The 25,265-nt window shown below is 37.9% G+C and overlaps 1 protein-coding gene across 12 annotated transcripts in view; it reads right to left on the reverse strand.

Moving 5' to 3' along the window:
* Positions 1-25,265, reverse strand: part of dysf (dysferlin, limb girdle muscular dystrophy 2B (autosomal recessive)) — a 106,400-nt gene that overhangs the window by 63,711 nt on the left and 17,424 nt on the right. For 7 of the 12 annotated variants that reach the window (XM_048184010.1, XM_048184015.1, XM_048184012.1 and 4 more), the window contains exons 14-32: positions 24,579-24,647; positions 24,455-24,498; positions 24,265-24,347; positions 21,265-21,297; positions 20,862-20,977; positions 17,100-17,213; positions 16,840-17,017; positions 16,189-16,313; positions 15,996-16,102; positions 15,715-15,910; positions 13,166-13,312; positions 12,925-13,056; positions 11,757-11,923; positions 11,522-11,636; positions 11,210-11,315; positions 10,954-11,096; positions 8,883-9,056; positions 6,174-6,261; positions 5,998-6,075 (exon numbers count right to left, since the gene is read on the reverse strand). In XM_048184010.1, coding sequence (XP_048039967.1) covers positions 5,998-6,075; positions 6,174-6,261; positions 8,883-9,056; positions 10,954-11,096; positions 11,210-11,315; positions 11,522-11,636; positions 11,757-11,923; positions 12,925-13,056; positions 13,166-13,312; positions 15,715-15,910; positions 15,996-16,102; positions 16,189-16,313; positions 16,840-17,017; positions 17,100-17,213; positions 20,862-20,977; positions 21,265-21,297; positions 24,265-24,347; positions 24,455-24,498; positions 24,579-24,647 — 2,215 coding nt within the window. The remainder of the gene's footprint in view (positions 1-5,997; positions 6,076-6,173; positions 6,262-8,882; positions 9,057-10,953; positions 11,097-11,209; positions 11,316-11,521; positions 11,637-11,756; positions 11,924-12,924; positions 13,057-13,165; positions 13,313-15,714; positions 15,911-15,995; positions 16,103-16,188; positions 16,314-16,839; positions 17,018-17,099; positions 17,214-20,861; positions 20,978-21,264; positions 21,298-24,264; positions 24,348-24,454; positions 24,499-24,578; positions 24,648-25,265) is intronic. The other 5 variants (XM_048184017.1, XM_048184019.1, XM_048184011.1 and 2 more) reach the window with 2 other exon arrangements.

A 25,265-nucleotide genomic window follows, 5' to 3' on the forward strand; every position in this document is an offset into this window, starting at 1 on the left:
CACTGTTACCCAGGAGCCAATGGGAAATAAACACAGGCAGTGTCTAATCTGCCTGCTTACAGTGAAATGTAAATAAACTGTCTTCCCCAAGGGCATTGTGGGACTGGACATGTCGACGGCTGCCCACGTGTACGACTCAAACATGATGCATGACCCTTGGGAACAATGACATGCTCAAAGAAAATAGAAAAAGGATTTTGGCAGTGGATTATTTCCCATATATCAATACTATACAGTGTTTAACTGTACAAAATCTTATTCTAATGCATGTCAAAAATACTGTTTGTACATATTATGTGGACTTTAATTTGATCTGTTTTGTGTATGTATAAAAAACTGTTATAATCAAAATATTTAAAAAAAAATGTCAAAGTACAGTAAACAATAGTTTGAAAGATCAGTAGACTTAGATAGATAGATAGATAGATAGATAGATAGATAGATAGATAGATAGATAGATAGATAGATAGATAGATATCCAACTTTAGCACAGAGGGGCCTACAACCATATAACATCTGGCAAGAACCTCTGATTTCATCTAATCCCCCTGCGGTAGCCAAAGCACTGATGCTGCTCTACATTTTTCCCTCCTTTATAAATATTGTGGTCCATCGATCATTTCCCTTTACCAAACTCCTTCTCAAGCGCACCAAGGACAAGTGATTTCTGCCTCGAGCTTGATTTATTCATTTTCCTCAGAGCTCAGAACCCTGTAAAAGATCTAGGTTGGGTTTTGTGCATCAGGAGACTGACCCAAAACTATTTGTAGATTTGAGATCAGAGCGCCAGACTGGCCTGATTTATACCAGGCCTGTATTTTTAAAAGGATCCTCAATGTTTTTTCATCTGTGCTTGCGGGTTCAGAATGAACCTTAAACGCATAGCCCGGGTAGCTACATTTCCAGGATTTCGCAAAAAACAAAAAACAATATACTTCAGATCTTTCTCCACCTTAAAGTCTCTTTTCTTTTCATCCTTGTCCGCTTTGTTCTCATTTTTAGACTATGGTTTTTCCATGCATAGGAGATTTATACCAGACATCTCTAATGGGTGATAACCAGCAGGCGTATTTTGCCTGCATTTTAATGATGTGGAGCACTCTGGGTTAAAAATTTCACTACCACAACGTAGAGCTTTAGACCATGGCAACACTCGCTATGGTTTAAAGGGGGTGAAATACTGCTCCGGTGTTGCCAAGAAAGCTCTTTTATATTTGACTTTTTCAGGGACTGTTTTTTTGCCAACATCAACAATCAGTGTCACATTTTGAATGAAAACTCACTTCATGTTTATTAATAGGTAATATTAATATAAGGTAATAACAAGGCCCACACGGAATCTGCACATTTATGAGGGAAATTCTGTTGAATGGCTTAAACAGAGTCGAGAGCACTACACATATTGGTGGCTGAAATACATTTACGACTCTTTCAAATTACAATTATTAAAAGAATAATAGTTATAGTTATCACTATATAATAGTTATCACTGTAAAGATGCTTTGACACAATCTGCATTGTAAAAAGCGCTATATAAATAAAGGTGACTTGACTTGATGTGTGTGTTTAGACAGTTTACATAAACTCCTGCTGCTCTAACCACAATCCCAAAATGAAGTCCCTTCCTTGACCCAACAAAACATTACATGTGCATCTTGAATTTAAAAAAAATACATGCAGTGCACGTGCTTTATGTGCACTTGTTTTGATACTTTCCAAGGACACAAGTCACGGAAGATTATTTCTCATGAAAAATTAGCTTGGCAAAAAAGGAACCAGTGCCAGTAAATCAATAAGAAAAACGGCAGAGTGGAGCAACAAATTCAGCATATAATATCTCTTTTTTTTTTCAGGGCTTTTCACTTTTTAAGGTTCAGAGAAGACAGGATGTGATAGGGGGAGAAATAAGGGGGTGAATGTTGCAAGCCAGATTCAAACTTGCTTTGTCCATAAGAGCAACAGCATCAGACCTCATGCACTAACCGCTAAACCATGGCTCCGACTTGATTTGTTTTACTTCATGTACCACCTCTTCTCAATACAAATGACATTTTTTACATCTTCGCTGCCAACTTCTTCTCTCATGGACACCATTGTAAATCTACTTCATTTTACTTCTCTGGGCTACAGTTGACCCAAACTGCCTTGGCCCAGCCTGTGCCAGGTACAATATTTCACCCCCTCAGACGTAAACTCAGTTAAGGTTCCTCTACCATTTCATCTCAAAAGACTTCACTTTTATGATTTCATTATTTATAAAATGCTCCTATTATTCTAGGCAATACTGACCTTTAACAGAAAATCATAAAATCATAATTCTGCCGTGTTACGCTATTGCTCTCAATATGCTTCAAATTAGGACAACTCATTGACCTCAATGCGTGTCACCACATGACCTGGAAATATGTATCATATTTTATGTCAACTTGATCAAAATGTCATTGCAGCTAGCACAGCACTCTTCATGCCATGTGGAATTGTAGTAAATGTCTTAAAAGGCAGATTTCACCGATGCCTGCTGTGTGTCTGAATATCATGTTATTACTGCATTCAGAAGAGTATATTACTCAGAATCCATGCAAATAACCACAAGTTCAGGATCTGAGAAGTCACAGTGCAATACAAGCTGCTTTACAAAATGAATGACCAGAGGTGTCAAATAACGAAGTACAAATACTTTCTTACCTTATTTAAGTAGAAATTTTGGGTATCTATACTTTACTGGAGTAATTATTTTTCAGCCGACTTTTTACTTCTACTCCTTACATTTGATTGACAACGCAATTGACAATGTTGAGATAATTAGGCTATACTAACTTTGTAACTCGTTACCCCCAACACTGGACATAGCAGACGTATGTACATTTTGACATCTGTGTTTGCGTGTATTTGACTATTCAGTAGCAAGGAGAACTGATCGCGCGCGTGACAGAGAGAGAGAGAGAGAGAGAGCGCACGTGAGAGGGCGTTTCTTTTGTGTGCCATTCAGCGCGATTCCACCTATCCCGCCTTCACAAGTTCATTGATAAAGAATTGTAATTGAATTGTAATTTTGTGATATGACGATCTTCAATGATCATCTGGCTGTATGCTAAGATTAAATTCAACTCGCCAAAGTGGCTAGTGGGAGTGGCTGTCATACCCGCCACAGCTGAAATCAGCTGAATCTAATTTCAAGCCCTGATTGTTACTAAGCCTTAATTGTTATCTGTCTCTTGCACGAATTCAAGCACACACACATATATATTATAATATATATATATATATATATATATATATATATATTATAGCAAGCGAACAGCAATTCAGGAAGTGTGTTCATCCCTGCCCACATTTTTATCACGGGTTGGGATACACGTTTTGTGTGCGCAGCATGCTTAGCCATCTCTCGAGGGGGCTGAATGTGAGCACTGTGAGCAGCTATCGTTAAGAACGCTGCCGTTAAGAATGCCCGTTCTTACGCTGCCATTAAGACACCCGCCGGGCACTCTTTGAGCGGGGGTGCCATGGCTCGCAATTCCTCACGGCTCGGGTCCTGCTTCTGCTGAGGCAGAGCAGTGGCTCAGGTTGTGGTGTTCATAGATGAATAATTCATAGGGGTTAGAGATGGGCCTTGCCCTTTCTCTGCCTTCATCTGCCATGTCCAGTGTTTCATCTCAGGATTTGGAAGCACACTCTGTGGTTACTTCCGCGAGCTATCTCTCCCCAGAGTCTGCATCGTCCCTTAAAGCCCCAACGATACCCACCAAGCCACTGAGAGCTACATTGGCGTTGTTGGTTAAAGCTTATTCAGCTGCAGGTCAAGCTGCGGCATGTCTGCATACAATGTCCTGCATTGTAGTTCTGCACCAACTGAATCAATCTGTAGGGAAGCTCAAATACAAGATGCTTACTCTGAAGCAAATCGTGTTACAAATCAGGTCAGAGGGCTGGTTTATCACGATAGATCTGAAGGACGCATACTTCCATCTTTATCACTTCGCATTTTCACAAAGTGTGTGGATGCAGCTCTGGCTCCCCTGCGACTCCAGGGCATCCACATACTAAATTATATCGACAATTGGTTGATTCTAGCTCATTCAGAGCAGTTGGCGGTTCGACATCGAGATGTCGTTCTTGCTCACATGAGAAAGTTGGGGTTGAGGTTGAATGCCAAGGAGAGTGTGCTTTCTTCAGCTCAAAGGACCAAGTGTGGTATGGGATTAGCCGTAAAAGAGCTAAAGCTAGAGACTGTTAGGTCCAACATGATACCTTTTGGCCTGATGTATATGAGACCTTTGCAGTGGTGGCTTAAGACCCAGGGGTTTTTCCTGAAGGGAAATCCACTCTGCATGATCAAGGTCACGTGGTGACCTTCGTGCATTAGCCATGTGGAAAAAACCTTCCTTTCCCAAGGACCTGTGCCGGGAGCTCCTTGTCCTCACATCATGCTAACGATGGATGCATCCCTCACAGGCTGGGGGGGGCGATCATGAGAGGTTGCTCAGCTCAAGGTCTGTGGTGGGACCATCACCTCTCGTGGCACATAAATTGCCTCAAAATGCTGGCCGTGTTTCAGGCTCTGAAACACTTCCTCACAGACCTAAGAGGCCATCACGTACAGACAACACATCAGTGGTCTCGTACTTAAACCATCAGGGTCGTGCCATTTATACAAGCTGGCTCACCAGAAGCTCCTGTGGGCTCAAGGGAAGCTGCTTTCTCTGAGGCAAGTTTACATCCCGGGGTATTTAAATCAGACTTCACCCCGAGGTGCGGGTTGAACAACTTCAGATTTTTGAAAGTTGACATTTATGTGATTAAAGTCGAGTTGACACTACTTTTTCCATAGTTTTTCTATTTAAATACATGCTAGACGGACAGTCTTGCGTCTTTTGCACAGCATTCTAAAAACGCATCGCTCAAATTCAAATCAGTTAAACTTTTAACTTTTAACATCTCGAGACCTTGTTTTTTTTCCCTATTCCACTGTCCACGTTTCGCGTTTTTGAAAGCAAAAATGTATTATGTGTGAACGACCTCGAGCTGATAATAGAATGTGGGTTGCCTTGTGCACAGCTATTATGGCATGTGACTCAGCGCTGCCCACAAGCCTATGCTCCAACGTAAGTTTTTTTTATCAGTTATTTTGTCTTTGGGTCGTTATATTTCTCACAGATTTCTGCTCATTCTAAATCAGATACAGATAAAGTAGCACAGTAAAGATTTATATGAATGCATTGGTGAGAGAGCAATTGCGTGTGAATTAGTTCTACTTGGCAGTGTCTCTCTACTAATAGTAAAGCTGTGTGTTTTATTTACTTAGAAATATATGCATTTCACTTGCTTATGAGTTAGCTGGTCAGCCTTCACCTTTGGATCTACAGGCCCACTCTACCAGGAGTATTGCTGCTTCCGAAGCATTACTGTCAGGATTTTCTCTACAAGATGTTTGTGATGCGGCAGACTGGTCCTCGTCGGACACGTTCGTGAAGTTTTATGACCTTGACCTCGGCTCCACTGCAGGGATGCAGGTGCTCTTGTCTTAGTGTGCACATACGATTTCACACGGACAGGCACTTGCTCGTACAGCGGCATGGGTATAGTGTTCCCACAGTGTTTCGACACAGTGCAAGTTCCCTTGAAAGGGAATGTCTCGGTTACGTATGTAATCATGGTTCCCTGGTTCCCCAGCCAATCAGAAGTTAACTCTGTTTGGTCTGGGTATGCTTTATAGTTTCCTGGTCAATAACATCACCCGCCTATGATGTTCTATCATGCCCTTGGACTGATTCCATATGTGCTTCACAAAACAATCACGCAGAGGCATTCCCACAGTGTTTCGACGCAGCGTCTTGTTCCCTTTTCAGGGAACCATGGTTACATACGTAACCGAGATGTTACATATATTAAAAAGAAAACACTTATTTTAAATAACACAACCGTGCACAACCGTGATTCACACAAACCTTGATATGTCTGTAATAGCTATGTTTGGGTCATTTATGGTATGCTCACCTGAGAAACTGTCCTTATCCATTGCCATCAGGTCTCTGGCCTGATACAAGTAACATCGCAAATGATAAAGGGTCCCATCTGAAGAATCAAAAAGAAGCATGGCAGTGTTGTTTCAGTCATCATTTAAATCTGTCGTTATTTTAAATAAAACAAGAAAACTAACATGTTCAACTCACTTTCAAAGAAGCAGGATATGGTTGGGCGGTTGACACCAAAGGTTGTTGTAATTGATTTATCATCATTTTTTTCATCAGTAACACTGCTCTGTTGACATAAAGAAAAAAGAAAAAAACACTGTGTGACACATTATGTTACTTCAACCTAAACAGTAGACTCACACATTTTGGCGTTCAGACAAAAGCATTCATGTTGGATCAAATATCACAATATTCTTACCAAAAGGGTAAACAGAGTATGTGTTAATGATAACTGCTGTCAGTTGTGGAAAGGGCAACTGTATATGCACCACAAACCACTGGCATGAAGTGATTACATGTCACCACCCCAAGACACTCACATATTATTTTGACACATAGAAAAATCCTGATCTTCTCTGAATAAAATGCCTGATGATGTCTCTGAACCAAAATGAAACTGCTATGTCATTTGTGGCTCACAATATTTACATAACCCAATACCCTTGTACAGTTTAGGAGGAAAAAAAGAAAAGAAACACACCCTCCAAATTGCCCTCTAAAACAAAAACAGAAATTGGAATTCAATTCCAATGAGTAGCTATGTAGCGCACGCAAACACTGAATTGCTATTTTTAATGTCACATTGTTCGCACATGCAGCTTTTGTGCTAAGCAAGCTATAATCAAACCTACTTTTTGGTCTCTCATATGTGGAGGTGAAAAGTTAGATTCATTACAGTTAATCGAATCATCCTAACTCTCTTGCATATGTACAGGTTGTCTAAGCCTCAGACGTCATGCACACATACCGTTGGCTGAATGTGTGATGCATATGACACACAAAGGCTGTGTCAGAAAACTGAAAACCGCTGCCTTTGGAGGATGCATTCCAAGGCAGGAAGGCATCAAGGTACGTCCGAATCTAATGTTAGCTTCACTTCCTGTCTGAGATACCTTCATCTAATCGATTTTTGAAGGCAGCATAAATTTATCCTTCATTGCCTTTGATATCCTACAATCCTTTGTTTTCGTTCTGTGACAGTTGAGTTAAAAAAATAAAGATGGCGTCTGAAAGTTGCGGTTGGCGGTCAGTTTCTGTGTAAATGTAAGTTTTCGACCAACGTTTTCCACTTCTGACGTCATTTCTAGTGAGAAATTACTAGTTATTAAATATTTGCTTAGTTATCTCCAAAGCTCACTCTATTTTGTTGTAGATCATTAAACCGTTACGCTGCCTCAAAAGTCTCTGCAAAATTAATTTTGTGAGGTACTTTTATGTGCAAACGCTGGATGCTAAGTCACTGGCTGATATAGGGCAGCGAGGCAACAAGTCAGCTGCCTACGTTTTCGGACACAGCCAAAATTGGAAACACTTCAGGAGTTTCAAAGTTGTCATCTGATTGGTTGAATTATTTAGGATTTTCAGGAGACGTGTGTGTCACTTTCTTTACTGGTATGCCTGGAAACAAAGATGCCATTCGGCGAAATCAGATCAAATAAATGTTAGATTTTCAAAATTATGTGAAGTATGTAAAGTTTGCGGCATAGACGTAAAATACATCCAATCTGTTATTGTAGGGACATTGACGTTATATTCTCACGACCCTAAAATGATGCTGAACAAAATGAACTGTGATTGGTTGCTTTACATGTCAGTCAGACGGCGGTCCTTGGCCAATGAAAGCGGCCATGGAGTCCAGACCTGCTGCCTCCAGTCTGAAGGTCTGGCTCCGCGAGACTAATGTAGAGGTGGCAAAAAGTGTAATTCATTGGACAACTGGACAATAGGTTCATCTTAAAACAACTCTTTATCTCTCATATATAGCAGTGAAAAGTCTGATTCACCTAAACAACTTTTTTATCTGTAGTGGTGGAAAGTTTCCTTCTAGTGAATCAATTCATCCAAAATAGCTCTCTCTCATATGTAGCAGTGAAAAGTCTGAATCATTCTAATAAATTAGTCTTAAACTGTTCATAAATAGTGGTGGAACATCTGATTCATTCTAGTTAATTGGTTCACTGTAAATAGTACTATCTCTCATATGTAGTGGTAAAAAGTCTGATTCATTCTAAAAGATTCTCTTTCTCATATGTACCTTTAAATTAAATGTAAATGAACAGATTATGCTCTAGCAGCAGAGCTACAGGAAGAGCAGGTTTTAAAAACTGTAAGTTAAACACTCTATATCATATGGAAATAATTGAAAAATTATTGACTAAATTAAGTATTTGATGGGATTAACAGAGTCTATGGATCAGAATTTTCAGGTGCCCTGGGAGGCAGAGCAAGGGAAACATCTAGTGCACTATTTGCACCATGGATCCATTCCAGACCATCGTCAACTCCCAATTTTTAACCCAGCCAAGCCCACATGACATCTCGTGCCAAAACTGCCTGGAATAGACCCGTAACAATGGGCCCAGTGGACCAGACTATGAGCATGCTAACTAGACTTTATGCATACACCGTCTTTCACACTCACTGCTCCATCTCGGTCTCCCTGTAAATGATATCCCATGATGCCCTTATTTTACCATGCTGATTCCACTTTGCTTGCCCAGTCTCTCTCAGCACCTCCGATTCATCCAAACTCAAAGCCCTCCACACCCATTCTCGCCTTTGCCTTGTCTAAATTGCATCTCGCCTTCGTTTGATTCTCTTCGACCACTTTCCTTTCATTACTGTCTCTCTTTCTAAATCTCACCCCAATTCCAACTCCACATCACTCAAATAGTCAACCCTCATTACCAGCGAACACTCCAAGGCAAAAATGGCCGCCGGCCCCGTCTTTTCTAATGGTTCCATGCGACATCTCCAGCGGCGGCGACGGAAGGAGTCCGTCTTTTTCTGCTTGAGGTGAAACTTCCAGCCAAATAAAGAGGCATACTCCCAGCCCTCGCGCTCTGACTCGTCCGGACGCTGCTGTGGAAGATTGAGCACATGCAGAAAAAGACTAATTTACATAATTGAACTTGATTATATTCAAGTATTTTTTCTCATATGCATGTTCTGTATGATCCTATCCAGTGGTGTACAGTGCAATAAACATTAAAAAAGACAAATAGCAGACATGAGGATCTTTAGATTAGTGAGGAAAGGATTAGTGAGGAATTAAAGTTATCTAATAGAGTAGAGAGACGGGAGGTACCACAAGAGAAACGTTTCTAAATCTGTGCTTAAAGAGTGCCACCATGAGGACACTGATTTTACTCATAGCAACCCCAAAAACTATTTGGACACTTATATAAAATATATAATACTGTATTACATAAAATATCTAAGTGGTCTTATTTATTTATTTTAAAGCACACTTTTCAAGCAAAACATTTCACAAAAAAATTTATACTTTAATAAATTATAAATGCTTGAAATTAGAACAAAATTAGACTCCATAGTTAAAGTGATGGACTAGTTAAAGTGCAGCTGACTTTCAGGGTAAAATTTAACATTTTATTAATAAATATATTAAAAGTAATTGGAAGTATTTCTAGCATGATTTGTTTGTCTTTTGTTTTAATAATAAATTAAATGCATAAATAATATACACTATCATTCAAAAGTTAGGGGTCAGTACAATTTTTTTAAGAAATTAATACTTTTATTAAGCAAGTGACAGTAAAGACATTTGTAATGTTTCAAAATATTTCCATTTTTTAAAAATGCTGTTCTTTTTAACTTTCTAATCAAATAATCCTAAAAAATGTATCATGGTTTTCAAATGATTGTTAACTGTGATAATTCTTGAACACCAAATCAGCATATTACAATAATTTCTGTAAAAGTAAACAGTAATACTGTGAAATATTATTACAATTAAAATATTTTTGATCAAATAAATGCAGCCTTAGCATAAGAGCACATGCTGTAGACTTTTCAAAAATATTTTTAAAAAATCCTTACCGACCCCAAACTTTTGAACTTTTAGTGCATTAATAGATTTGTATTTACTTAGTTGTCCAAATATTTTTTAACCACCTTTTGAACTCAACCCTCTCTCACGCACCTGTACCTTGTAGCTCTTTACCCACAAACGTAAACACTCCGAGCCTCATTCAGGAAACACGAGCAGAACAAATCAGTGTGTAAATCTTTCATAAATCCATTCTTATGTAAACTGTCACATTGAATTGAATGTGAAAATTTACATAAAAACGGCTTTACAAGCGATTTACAAATGTGTTCTGATCGTGTTTTAACGAATGATGCCCACTGCCATTCTCTGCGACTCTAAAAAGCAAATATGTTGATGTTTTTCAGTCTAACATTACTATTATCAGAAACAGCGATCTGCAGATTGTATTTTTTGATCTTTATTAACAAAGTGTGTTTTCCCCAAACTTGTTTGCCTATGTGGATAAGAACTTTCACAGATTAAAACAAAAGGTCTTTATCGCTCTCTCCCTCTCTGTCACACACACATGCCCCTACACACACCCTCACACAGATGATGAACATTAAACATATTTGCGGCAGGACTTTAAAGTTGGACCCGGGTTTTCCTGCCAAGTGGATTAGAGGTGGGGGATTGATTTCAGATTATTCTCAGATGGCATGATTAATTAGGTGTCCTCTCAAGCTCCATCTGCCTCTCACCAGATGCGTTCAGGGACAGGGGAAGACCTCCTGAGACTACACAGAGCTCTTTATGTCACGCCACCCTGAGCTTTACCAGAATCCCCCGGAATTCAAAGGGAACAAAACGAAACTAGGGCCAAGATTCTTCGTTTTGTTTATAAGTTGCTCTCAATGTGAAACTTCATTATTTCTTTGACTGAAAACAAACCGAGCGGCAACACTTTGCTAATGACTGATGATGTACTTTTCTGAGCGCCTCCATTTTCAGCATATCTCTACGGCGGAGTCGGATCCAACGTCTCCGGCGGTTGGTGTGGTACATCTTCTCGGATGGAACCCAGGACTTTGGCCGGCGGTCCGGGGGGAGGGTTATTCCATATTCCCACCCTACAGGTAAAAGCAGATTTATTGTGGAGATGCATTCTTTTGAAAATCATCTCTATATACAAAATAATGAAGAGCAGAAGTCAGTGGCATAAGACTTCTCAAAGTTTCCATACCTTGATCATCCACCGCACGCTTCAGATCCTCGCTCCACTCAATATCCTCCCACACCCAGCCGGGGGGACACTCGATCTCATCTTTAGGCACGGCCTTTTCTCCATTCTGCCCCCCGGTGGACACATAAAGAACAAAAAGGTCAGTTCCTGCCAACTGATTTGAATGTAGAACATATTAGTCCACTTTTTAAAGTAAAGTATTTTTTTTAAATATACTTTGACTAAGTATTCCTATGTGCCTCATGAATAAAACTAATAACTACACTGTTCATCAGTTTCATCAGTTTTGTCACAATACATCTACACACTGACCACATCTGTGTATCCCTCCGACATGCCGATCCACTGTCCTCCTGGCAAACGCATCTGATTTTCAAACACCTCCTCCACAAAGCTTGTATGACCTGCATCAGCGTCGTAGAGCATTCTGGGCATCATGGGTATAAAGACACATCCATCTTATGCCGTTTTCCAGGGTGTTCAATGATGTTGATATCACTAATACTAAAATGTCTGTGAGCAAATTTAATGATAAGGTGGTACTCACGTTTTCTCTGGGCTGACGTACCAGTCTCCTGCCCAGCTCCATCCTGGAGAGGGTTTGAAGCTCTCCTTTGGCAGTTTGATTCTGCCAGTCACATCGCTGAACTTGGGGTACGTCAGACCCGTCGTACCCCAGTTCCCCACCAGGGCCAGTTTAGTCTGGTTCTCATACTGTGGATCAAAATAACTCCTTTAGTAGCTCAGTAACTCAAACACATAATGCTAAAAGACACATTCAACTCAAAAAGAAGCTATTAAAGAACTTCAACCAAAGACTGTAACTGTATAAAAACAAAGAATGAGCAGTTGAGCACCATTCTGAGATTCTTTGTTTTATTTCACATACACTAACATTCAAAAGTTTGTTTGTTTTTTAAAGAAGTCTCTTATGCTTACAGAGGCTAAATATTGTGAAATATTTTTTCTCTTTTAATATATTTTAAAATGTAATGGAAAAGCTGAATTTTCAGCATCATTACTCCAGTCTTCAGTGTCACATGATACTTCAGAAATCAATCAAATATGCTGATTTGGTGCTCAAGAAACATTTCTCATTATTATCACTTTGAAAACAGTTGTGCAGCTTATTTTTTTAATTATTTTTTTTATTTTTTTGTGAAAACCATGATGCAATATTTTTTTCAGGATTATTTGATGAATAGAAAGTTCAAAAGAACCGCATTTATTAATAACAGTATAATTCTTTGTAACATTTTTGATTAATTCATCATTGCTGAATATAACTACTAATTTCTTTAATAAATCCTAATTTCTTAAAAATGTACTGACTTTTTGAAAGGGAGTGTAACTGTACATAATAGTGTTTTTTTTTTTTTTTTTTTTTTGCCATTTTATGTCACAGGGGTTTCAATAGATTTCAACCTTTTTTCTTACTTGGAAAAAAAATATATGAATTAATATAAGTTATAAAATATGAATTGCTACATTTATAAAATGTATGATAATCTAAACAAAAAGTGAAATAAACTATTCCAATGTTTACTGTGTGAAATTGATTTCCATATAAATAAGTTGTATATACACTGCTGTTAATAGAAAATTAATATGTAAGTAATAGAGTGAAAAACGGTTTAGTAAAATTCCACAGGGCAAAAGTGCCAACAGGTGAAGAAACACCCAAAAAATTGCATGCTGGGTAACTGCTCACTCACCGTTTCTGCATACACAGAGAGTTTGCCCTCTGCAAACTGGTTAAAGGATTTGACATCAGCAGCGAGTCCAAACCACAGCTTGACCCTGATCTGAGCTGGGATCTTACTACATCCCACGTCCTCCTGCGGATGCTGAGCACAACATTACTTACAGAGATTTATCAATACCCCTACAGTTCCATTCATCATTTGCACTATAGCATTAGCATGTGTTTTGCTTCCAAATAGTGTATTTAGTTACCTTCATGAAAACTGTTTGAAGTTGGCCGCAATGCTTGCCACAGTAACCCTGGGAAAAGAGAACTTGATGGGCGGGAATTCTGTGGTAGGCCACTCGTCTGTCTCCCTGAAGCATCCAGATTATTATATCTGGAAGACTGTTCTGGGGCTGAAAGAAAGAAAGTACTGCTGTCAACTGATTAAAAAATATCTAATTAATCGCACATTTTTCATAATTAATCAAGTTTTTTTCTTCTCAATTTCTGGGGATAAAATGAGTAATTATAGCCATTCAACATTACAATATAATTGATAGCCAACATTTAAAGGTGGGGCATGTAGTTTTTCAAAAAACACTGTTTGGAAGGTAGTCAGGCCGACACCAACAACAAACATGTAGCCAATCAGCATTAGGGTGCATATGACGGTCGAGGAGACAGAGAGAAATTTGAAGAAAGACTGCAGAAAGAAAGATGAGGCACAATTCAAAAGAGCTCAAAAGAATATCACTGGAATGAAGGTTTATGACTGGACAAGCACTTTAGGACCAGCATTAATATTAGAAAATCATGTGAGGTCTGCTCCTTCATTGGACATTTTTAAATCTTCTCTTAAATCGTATTTTTATTCTTTAGCGTTTGGAAACTTGTAAATTATTCTTGTGTAGATCTGTTTTGTACTTTGTACAGCACTTTGGAACAATCTACACTGTGTTTAAATGTGCTTTATAAATAAATGTTGTTGTTGTTGTTGTTGTTGTAGAAAAGCTTTCCAGCACTGGAGAGAGCTAAGCAGGAAGGCCTGAAAACAGATGCGGAGGCTGCTTTGATTCCACTTCTCATGTGAAAACTGGGTTTGAGTGTCATTGGTTGTCTGGAGCTGCTGTGTTTAGCATCATTGTTAGTGCACTCGCCTCGCCTGCCAGCAGCGATCGGGCCGGGGTTTGAGACCGACTCGGAGTAGGGTGGTTAGGATTGGAGGGTGAGTTTGGAGGCGGAGCAATAAAGAGAGTGGTGGGTTTGTTTGGGTTGATTTCAAATATCAACAATGTCCAACAGCGTTTTTGAAAATCTACTTACCCCACCTTTAATAGACTTTAAAATTATAACAGCTTTTAATTTAACTTAAAACAATCTTCACATGAACCCATTAAGATAATTGTGACATTTAGCTGTGCTTTTAATATAGCAGGTCTCAATGCCCCAACTTGTTTTTGACCCATGTAACCTTGCATTTTAATAAATAAGGTTATGACACCAACATTTTACATATCAGTGAAATTTCACAATCAGTTCTCACTTACAATTTTTATACCACACCAAAAACTATTAGCTAATTAATATAAAATTCAAACATTTTTAAAGGTGCCCTAGAATCAAAAATTTAATTTACCTCGGCATAGTTGAATAACAAGAGTTCAGTACATGGAAATGACATACAGTGAGTCTCAAACTCCATTGTTTCCTCCTTCTTGTGTAAATCTCATTTGTTCAGGCGAATCTCAACATAACACCGACTGTTACATAACAGTCGGGATCATTAATATGTATGACCCCAATATTTGCATATGCCAGCCCATGTTCAAGGCATTACACAAGGGCAGCCAGTATTAACGTCTGGATCTGTGCACAGCTGAATCATCAGACTAGGTAAGCAAGCAAGAACAATAGCGAAAAACTATAAGTGATAATAACTGACATGATCCATGATTACATGTATTTTAGTCATTGTCTTTATAAATGTTTTGTTAGCATGTTGCTAATGTACTGTTAAATGTGGTTAAAGTTACCATTGTTTATTACTGTATTCACGGAGACAAGAAAGCCGTCGCTATTTTCATTTTTAAACACTTGCAGTCTGTATAATTCATAAACACAAATTAATTCTTTATAAATCTCTTCAACAGTGTGTAATGTTAGCTTTAGCCACGAAGCATAGCCTCAAACTCATTCAGAATCAAATGTAAACATTCAAATAAATACTATACTCACATGATCCGACACATGCATGCAGTATGCATGACGAACATCTTGTAAAGATCCATTTGAGGGTTATATTAGCTGTGTGAACTTTGTAAATGCACTGTATTATAGTCGAGAGCTCGGGGGGGCAGGGAGCGCGTGATTTAAAGGGGCCGCAGCCTGAATCGGTGCATAGTTAATGATGCCCCAAAATAGGCAGTTAAAAAAATTAATTAAAAAAAATCTATGGGGTATTTTGAGCTGAAACTTCACAGACACATTCAGGGGACACCTTAGACTTATATTACATCTTGTAAAAACTGGTTCTAGGGCACCTTTAAAGACAAGCAAACAGTCATTAGCAGACTAACTTTTTAATCAAAATTTAATGATTTTATTCTCAACATTGTTTGTTTAAACTTGCATTATAATGACTTTAATCTCAAGATGGTTTTATTTTTTTTATAATTGCTTGGTCCTAATCCTCTTCAGTATTAATGACACAGACTGCAGCAGGTATATTAGACTGCTGTCACTATTTGAATCAGGTGCAGGTCACACAAAACCACCAAAATATATAATTTCGACATGCAAGCTACATCTCTTTCACCTCCTCAGCGAGGTTACGTAGTCTCATGGCCCAGTCCTCAGCCTGCTCCAGCACTGCACTCAGCTCGGTCTCTGGTCCGTGTTTGAGTGCCAGTGCCACCTGCACTATCTGCTGCATGTTAATCTTGCGCAGATTCCTCAGAGCTTTATCCAACGGAGTCGCACAGGGCCATTTATCCACCTCGGGGAGCTCCTCACTACAGCACATGCACACACAAGAAAGCTTTAGTTGGTCATAGTGAGAGCAGTACAGCTTTACAAAACACTTGAGCACATCTGCACCTGCAGTCGGCTATGACGTCATCAAGCAGCTGGACAACCCTCTCCTCCACTTCCTGTTCGTCACTTCTTGCTTTGAGCTCCAGCTGTACCTGCTCCAGGTTTGATTCCTATTATGATGAACATATTATGAAATACAATTATAAGGGATTGTGCTTTGATATATGTGCTTTTTTGATGTGTTGACGTTCCTCACCAGTCGGTCAACTATGCTGAGCAGCATGTTCAGGGCCTCTATGCGAGGGCTGATATCCTCCCACTCTGAAGACAAGACCACCACAGGTTTCACATTTCCCCATGGCAGGTAGTAGTAATGGCAGCCTAAATAACAATGTAAAACAGTGGAAATGATGTTAGATACTTGAGTGAGTATCACTCATTGGCTTATAGGTGATAAGATCCTTCAAAATAATCTAAACTGAAATGTTATTGGGCATTTCATGTAACATAGAGCTTCTTACTATTTTGTGTTTTGAAATATTTAAAAAACAAAAAAAAGTTTACATAGGGCTCTGCGTGTACTATCGTTTAGAAGTTTAGACTAAGGTAAGAGTTAAAAGGGCACAGTGACCAAGGTGGCCAGACACTGTATATAGGGATTCAAATTTCTTTTAAAGGATATTTATTAAAACAATAAGAGGATTATTATACATTTTTACAACCAGTTATCCATATCCACCTGGAATTAATAGGTAAAATCACATAGAATAAATGTTCTGGTGTTTCTGTCAGATGAAAAACATATACCACAAGTATCCACTTCAAAGTAAAACAGCAGTATAGATATTTATGTGGGGCATTCCAGAATATATGTTTGAACTAAACATTTCATGAGGTGGTTTCTCACCATCAAACACAGCCCTGCTGAACTGTGTGGTGGAAGCCAGAGGCATACAGGTGTTGTCGAACTTGTTGCCGTAGTTACCAATACTGACTTCAAAATGAATTGCATCATCCACATCCTGAAGAAGAGTTGCTGAGTAGAATGCAGCAAAGAGGGAGAACTTCCTCTTCCGCATGAATTTCTGTGTGACAACACAATAGAGGTGTTTCATTTGATGATCACATGTCTGATGCTAAACCCAGGAGGAATAACCGTGATCTCACCTCTACCACCAGCAGGTCATCCGGGTGTATATCTTCAATCTTTTGCTCCACCTGATCAGACAGCTTTGTAATGAGCTCTAACAGCACACGTCCTCGATAGGCCACACCCTCTCCCTATGTCAAAAACACACACATATAGGAAATTCTCATTTCATGCATTTCTAAAATAGTTAAGTTTTATTAAGTAATATTAAAGGGGCTATATGTAAGAATTTTTTTGAGAAAGACTCTGGACAATTTTGCCAGAAAAAATCTGATGTTCATGCATGATCCCGACAGCCTCTCTTCCATTCAGTGACACATGAAATTAATGCTTATACAATGTTCAGGATAATGCCGAATGAGCCATTCTGTACTGTAATGTCAATGTGTTATGCAAAGAAAAGGGATTAATTCAAATTATAGTATGACATGGCCAGATCTATATAGTCTGTTGTCTCAAATATACTTTATAATGAAACTATCATAACTGTAATTTAACTCCCTCGGGTCGGCGGTCACGCCGGCGTGATCAGCGTTTTTTTTTTTCTAACCAGTGTGAAAGAGACTCAAAATACTCCATCAATGTTGCACATACAATTAAGAGCTATACACCATTTTAATCTGTGGAATATCTTCTTTTATTTGTGTACACTCAGAGTAAAAACAAAATGTTGTGATTTTTGTAAAATAAAGAAAACTAACATGATGCGTGATCTCTCGTCTCCCTCTGAACGAACTCCAATCTGATAGTTCTCAGAAAATGAACTGTAACTTAGTGAATACTAATCACAAAGAAGAAATGTTGAAATGTCAGGTTTTAAATTGTGTAAGTCAAATCGAAAACAAACATTCTGTGTTTATGTAATCTGTATGAAAAGAGAGCCATGTCAGAAGTCCTTGATTCAGCTCATTATCCGCTTATGCGGCCACGCCCACGGAGTCAGCGCTATTCAGAGGCAAATTCAGTCAATACATGCATACATCGTCTCAATCGTGTATTTATTGTCTTGAAAAGTGTTTTGAATAGCCATAGTTAGCGATCTCTGGCCTGTTAGTTCAGTTATTTCCTGGATTGCCTATTCTTCTTTAGCATTGGCATTTGTGGACTAAAAGTGCACAGAGTGCCCTCCGGCTGCAAGTATGAATTGAAAACAGTATCCAGCATTCACAGTGATGACAATAAATAATGAATAAATACTCCTCTGTATAGAAAATTGACATAAACATGAGAATCCATCAATATTTCTCCAAATGTGCATGCTTTTAAGCTAAAAGCCTATATGAAATGCCATAGAGGTAACATAACTGTTCAGACACTTTGTATTATAGAAATGCATTATATTTTAATAATAGAATACCATTATTTTAAATTGTAATAATATTTCACAGTATTGCTGTTTTTTCTGTATGTTTGATTTACATTATGATGAGCTTGAGACATGATCAACAGGGTTTTTTCACAGCCTACCTGACTGAAAGAGCTCATTATTATGCAGGTCATTAGAGCTCTTTATGTGATTCTGTTGTCTTCTCAGGTGAGAATCACCCATTGTTCATGATTATTCACACCTCCACGCATACTGTGTTTCTTGACCAAAGATGTTTTAGAAAATTTAAATAATAATAATCTCTCTATTGTTTTATATGAAGGAGTAGGAATGATAATTTTTACATAATTTAGAAGCAAAAACTCTAGTCTACAACCTCCAATACCCAGAAGTCTTGTGAACACAGATTTAATATATATTTTTTGGCTTTATTTCAGTGACTTAAGTTTTTTGTTTTTTCAATAACCACGCATAAACGTTATTCCTTCAAAAATACAAACATGTACATACATGTTCCTTACATATGATTGTAGCCTAGTTTGTGCTGAATACAGTGTAATGACACTTTTTCCATTAATATGTTTATGAACAACTGAAAAAAGCACAAATGTCAGGGCATGTCAAAACTTCTCCAGGCCCCAAATCAGCCTCAGACCCCTGAGGGTTAAATGACTTCATCTGTTGACACGATGCCGGTGAATTGCAGAGCTAGTGTAAACGTATCCATATCACTATGATCAGATGCTTTCTTAACTGCTGTTTTCTCACTGCTGTCATTTTTGTTGTTTTGTTGTTGTTATTTTTGTGCTCAGCACATATTTACTTAAAGGTGCAGTAAGCCATTTTTGAAAAATGCTGTTGAAAAGTGGATTGGACCGAGAACCAAAACAAACTTGTAGTCAATCAGCAGTAAGGGGCATATACACTTATGATTGGGGAGGAGAGAGAGAGCTCAGTGTATAAGACAGACATTAGCAGAACGACTATAGAAAAAGAGAGATGGCAGAGAAAATACAAAAGAGGAAAAGGCCAGGGGAATATAATTTCAAAAAGAAGGGTTATGAAAGGAAAGACCTCTTAGGAAAGACCTAATAGAGAAGGACCCCAAGGTTGCTTCATTTCTTCTCGATACGCGAGTAACGTTGGTTTTTCTTTTGGCTCCCCTTTTAGTGATCGCTATAACCCTTTAATCTTGTCACATTTGTAATATTTTAGTTACTCGTACTCTCGCGTTATGTATGGAGCTGTTCATGAAAACGGTGTTTGTTTTTTGGGATAGAAGGGATTACTTTGTCATTGAAGGGGTAGAAGAGCTAAATAACCATTAGACATTCAACCAATTATTATAGTAACACAAATTGCTTTTTAATTGATGACATCATACCCTCGGGTATAGCAGATTCTGCCATAGTCGGGGAGGAGGCATCAAGATAGTGGTGTGATCCTTTTGGTTATAGGGGCGTGTTTGTTTTGGTGATTTCAAATATCAACAGCGTTTACCAGAAATCGCTTACTGCCATCTTTAATCATCTAAATGTCGCTCTCAGCAGCATGGATGGCGTCCGGATGTTCTTTAACAGTATATCGCTGAAAATATATTCCCAACTTTTTTTTACTTCTAAGCAAAAAACAAAAAAGTTTATTACCGTGGGCACTGAATCACATCCAGCCTCTTGTGCGTTACATGTGCATGAGTGTGAGCACGAGCATTAAGTTGCTGACTGCAGTTCACGCCACCGGTGTCATAATAACAACGGTTTCTGAATTCTACATACAGTAAATCCCTTTTAAGTATTAAGAAAATACTCAAATTTGAATAACTAAGAGTTTATATCCAGCTATAAGTATAGTCAAAATTCTGTGCCACTCTCCAAGTCATTTCAATTAATTTGAGGAATAAGCGAAAATATGAATATAAACGAGTTGTTTATACAAAATTAAGATATTCATAATACAGAAAAGATACAATATTTACTTGATGTTTAGGAACATAAAAATATGAATGAGCTGATCATGCAAAGAAAATGAAAGATGTTCATAAAAAAAGAAAAGGTTTAATATTTAAAAATGCAAAGTAGTGAAACAACTTTGATGTCAAGAATAATGCAAAATATGAATATAAATGAGTTGTTTATACAAAAAAAATAAAGATATTCACAATACAGAAATGATTTAATATTTAGAAAACTGCAATCTGGTAAAAGAATTTTGGTTTTCAAGAAACATATAAATATATTTTAAAAAGATATTTATAATACAGAAAAAAATTACTAATGTAGTGAAACTAATGTAGTGAAACCATTTTGATGTTTAAAAATGGAAAGACAATATTTTACAAACAAGCTGTAAGAAACTCTGTATAAGTCTTGTATTATTTATATATATATATATATATATATATATATATATATATATATATATATATATATATATATATATATATATATCTCACCTTTCCCAGGTTTAGTGTCTCATGCGGGTCTGAGAAGGCTGTGAACTCTCGAAGGCTCCCATACATGTTGACATAGCAGGGGCCAAAGGTCGGAAGAAAGCCTATAGTGTCGTCCACTTTTTGAGATAAAATGGAGGAGAGCAAGAATTAGACACAGCAGTCACCTCTAGCTTTAGGAGCAGTAAAAATAAAAAGCAAGTTGTAAATTGCTGTATTGTCATATTGCTTGTTGACATAGATTCAGTGGCAAATACGTTTGCCACCTTATCTAAAGACCGTGGAAGAAAGTTATAGGCAACTTATAAACTACAAGTACTACAGCCCAACAAAAGGCCAAATCTGACATAGGTGTGATCTACAGGAAGGGTAGCACACATATTTAAGATCAGAGAGACACACATACTGGTGCCGTGGAAGGTCCTGGGAGGGAACTCATCTGAGTGCAGAGGGAAATAGAAGTATTGAGACACAATGAGGATAGATGAAGTGAATGATGCAGGCAGTGCAGCTGATGCTATACAACCTGACTCATGCACATGCCTTTATTAATCACGTCTGCACCAGGCATAGAGTTAGATTTGCACACCAAATTCACTCTATGCAGCTCACAAAATACCACAACCAACTGCTAACATAATGAAACCACCCCCACCCCAAATGCAACAATACTACAATTCTTATCTGTCATACCTCCATGGCAGTAAAAAGAGTAGCTAAAAAATTGTAGTAGTTTGTGTCATCCTTGTCTCTAATTCAGAGTAGAACACAAAAGCCAGTTTTACACAACACTTCCCAAAATGCAGTGTTAATTTCATTCTCTAGTTTCAAATCACATTACTCATATGATGACAATACGAAGTGGTACAAAATCAAGACATCAAATCAGCAAGCAAACAACAAGTAGTGTTTGTCCTCACTTCAACACTGGAACCGGCACATTACTCAAAAAATGTGACGTCACTCAACATTGAAAATGCAATTAAAAGGTGAAGAATATTTTCTTTTGACGATACGTCATTACAACTATACAAGCTAAATAGACAGACTACAAATACAAACCCGGTTCCAAAAAAGTTGGGACACTGTACAAATTGTGAATAAAAACAGAATGCAATGATGTCGAAGTTTCAAATTTAATACAACTTAGATGACATATCAAATGTTTAAACTGAGAAAATGTATCATTTTAAGGGAAAAATAAGTTGATTTTAAATTTCATGGCATCAATACATCTCAAAAAAGTTGGGACAAGGCCATGTTTACCACTGTGTGGCATCCCCTCTTCTTTTTATAACAGTCTGCAAACGTCTGGGGACTGAGGAGACAAGTTGCTCAAGTTTAGGAATAGGAATGTTGTCCCATTCTTGTCTAATACAGGCTTCTAGCGCCAAATGTTTTCTATGGGTGAAAGATCTGGACTGCAGGCTGGCCATTTCAGTACCCGGATCCTTCTTCCACGCAGCCATGATGTTGTAATTGATGCAGTATGTGGTCTGGCATTGTCATGTTGGAAAATGCAAGGTCTTCCCTGAAAGAAACGACGTCTGGATGGGAGCATATGTTGTTCTAGAACTTGGATATACCTTTCAGCATTGATGGTGCCTTTCCAGATGTGTAAGCTGCCCATGCCACACGCACTCATGCAACCCCATACCATCAGAGATTCAGGCTTCTGAACTGAGCGCTGATAACAACTTGGGTTGTCCTTGTCCTCTTTAGTCCGGATGACATGGCGTCCCAGTTTTCCAAAAAAAAAATTCAAATTTTGATTCGTCTGACCACAGAACAGTTTTCCACTTTGCCACAGTCCATTTTAAATGAGCCTTGGCCCAGAGAAAACGCCTGCGCTTCTGGATCATGTTTAGATATGGCTTCTTTTTTGACCTATAGAGTTTTAGCCGGCAACGGCGAATGGCACGGTGGATTGTGTTCACCGACAATGTTTTCTGGAAGTATTCCTGAGCCCATGTTATGATTTCCATTACAGTAGCATTCTTGTATATGATGCAGTGCCGTCTAAGGGCCCGAAGATCACGGGCATCCAGTATGGTTTTCCGGCCTTGACCCTTACGCACAGAGATTGTTCCAGATTCTCTGAATCTTTGGATGATATTATGCACTGTAGATGATGATAACTTCAAACTCTTTGCAATTTTTCTCTGAGAAACTCCTTTCTGATATTGCTCCACTGTTTTTCGCCGCAGCATTGGGGGAATTGGTGATCCTCTGCCCATCTTGACTTCTGAGAGACACTGCCACTCTGAGAGGCTCTTTTTATACCCAATCATGTTGCCAATTGACCTAATAAGTTGCAAATTGGTCCTCCAGCTGTTCCTTATATGTACATTTAACTTTTCCGGCCTCTTATTGCTACCTGTCCCAACTTTTTTGGAATGTGTAGCTCTCATGAAATCCAAAATGAGCCAATATTTGGCATGACATTTCAAAATGTCTCACTTTCAACATTTGATATGTTATCTATATTCTATTGTGAATAAAATATATACGTTTATGAGATTTGTAAATTATTGCATTCCTTTTTTATTCACAATTTGTACAGTGTCCCAACTTTTTTGGAATCGGGTTTGTAAATGACTTGATGCTATTTGACTTCCCAAAGAATGTGGCAAACATTGTGGCACAAGCACTGCTGTTTGAGTAACTCAACATGTCAAGGTTTGGCTCAACAAATGTTAGTTTTGGGAAGGACTGATTGTAATAAGCTTTTGCACTGGGAATTGACAGTTGACAAGATGTACCATTTTTCAGCAGTTATGTTTGATGTTGTTAGTTGTGCAGAATTAATACATGTCATCTTTAAATTCTTTAAACAGTTAGTATAGAGCAGTGGTTCTCAACCAGGGAGGGGACAGGGGCCCATTAGGGGACCTTAAAAAAAAACTTCCAAAAGGGATCTCAAGATGACTTAAAATGATTTAAAATTAGACAAAACAAGCATTAAAATAAACTAAAAGTACTAAAAATCAAGATGATTCTTATTTTCTTGGAAAAGTCTTGGAAAATCTGGGTATATGAGGTAGCCTATTTTTAAAAGTGTGATTTCTAGACATGGAAAAGCTCTGTGGGCATTTTCAAAAATATTTACATAATTTGTATCCTTTTGCAGTAAACTACAAACGACTTGTAAAGTCATATAGTACATATAGCTGACTATAAACTCTTGGTTAATAAAAGTGGGAGCCCTGAAGAACATTTGGCTCTTAAAACTTCTAAAATTCTGAATTTTAATTGGAGTGGGCGAGTGTCTTTGAATGTTGTTGAGGACAATAGGGGGCTTTGGAGTCAAAAAAGGTTGAGAACCACTGATATAGAGTATACTTAACTTCCACTTAACAACAGCCTTCAATCAAACTGTATTTTTAAGCAACAATTTGTACACTACCTTCAATATCTCCTCCAGGGGCTGAGATTTTGGACATACACAAGTGTGTAGTGCCAATAACATCATTGTGGCTGGCACGATCCCTGAGAGAATGAGAATGGGAAGGCATGTAAGATAACATTTTAATCAGAAATAAAGCAATCCATATTACCATATGGTTTCAAACACGTGAAAGATAAATTTAACTCACCAATCTAAAATGCGTATCCTCATCTTTTCACACATGGATGGAAACTGGAGTGAAAAACAGACTGTTAATAATTCTAATGAAAGACTTGTTAGGTTGTTCTGTGAGGTGAGTTTATGTCCTTTACCCTGATGGGCAGCGTGAGGCTCTGGTTCCACTGAGGGTTGGCGTTTTTCTCCAGAATCTTACTACTAATCTAGAGATATAAAAATATAATATCAGTACCTCTTGAGCAAATTATTAATCCTATAAAGCATGGCATATAAAATACTGTAATAGTCGAAAAAATCTAGTTTTTGAAATGGAACAGACAAAATAATTTTTTTGTAGTATAAATTTTATTCAGGGGCCCAAACTGAACATAAATATCCAATATTTATCCAATAATTTAATACGATCTTTATAACACTATAGCAGACTACTTGCATACATTTCACTTAAATATCAGTTCTTCTCACTCTATATCTTTCGTTATTATAATGCAATGTAATACAAAGACAATGAAAGATGTACAAATAAACATTTGTCAAAAGCCTGACATATTTGATACTCATATTTAACCAGATTTTTCTTTCTAAAAAATAGATATATGAATAATCATGTAAACTGCCGTTGCTCGTCCAGTAAATGTTCATCTTGAAATATGACTAAGAATAAAAAAATGATTCCTACTTTTACTTCATAAAAATCAGTAAAGATTTTGCAGCAAAAAACCTGAATAGGGACGTTTTTAGAATTATACTAAAAGGCCTTTTACTTGCTAAAAAGTATAAACTCTTTAAGATGACAAAAGGCATGTAGTAGATTCTGAACA

The sequence above is a fragment of the Megalobrama amblycephala genome, linkage group LG3, assembly GCF_018812025.1.
Source record: "Megalobrama amblycephala isolate DHTTF-2021 linkage group LG3, ASM1881202v1, whole genome shotgun sequence".
NCBI classification, from domain to species: Eukaryota; Metazoa; Chordata; class Actinopteri; order Cypriniformes; family Xenocyprididae; genus Megalobrama; species Megalobrama amblycephala.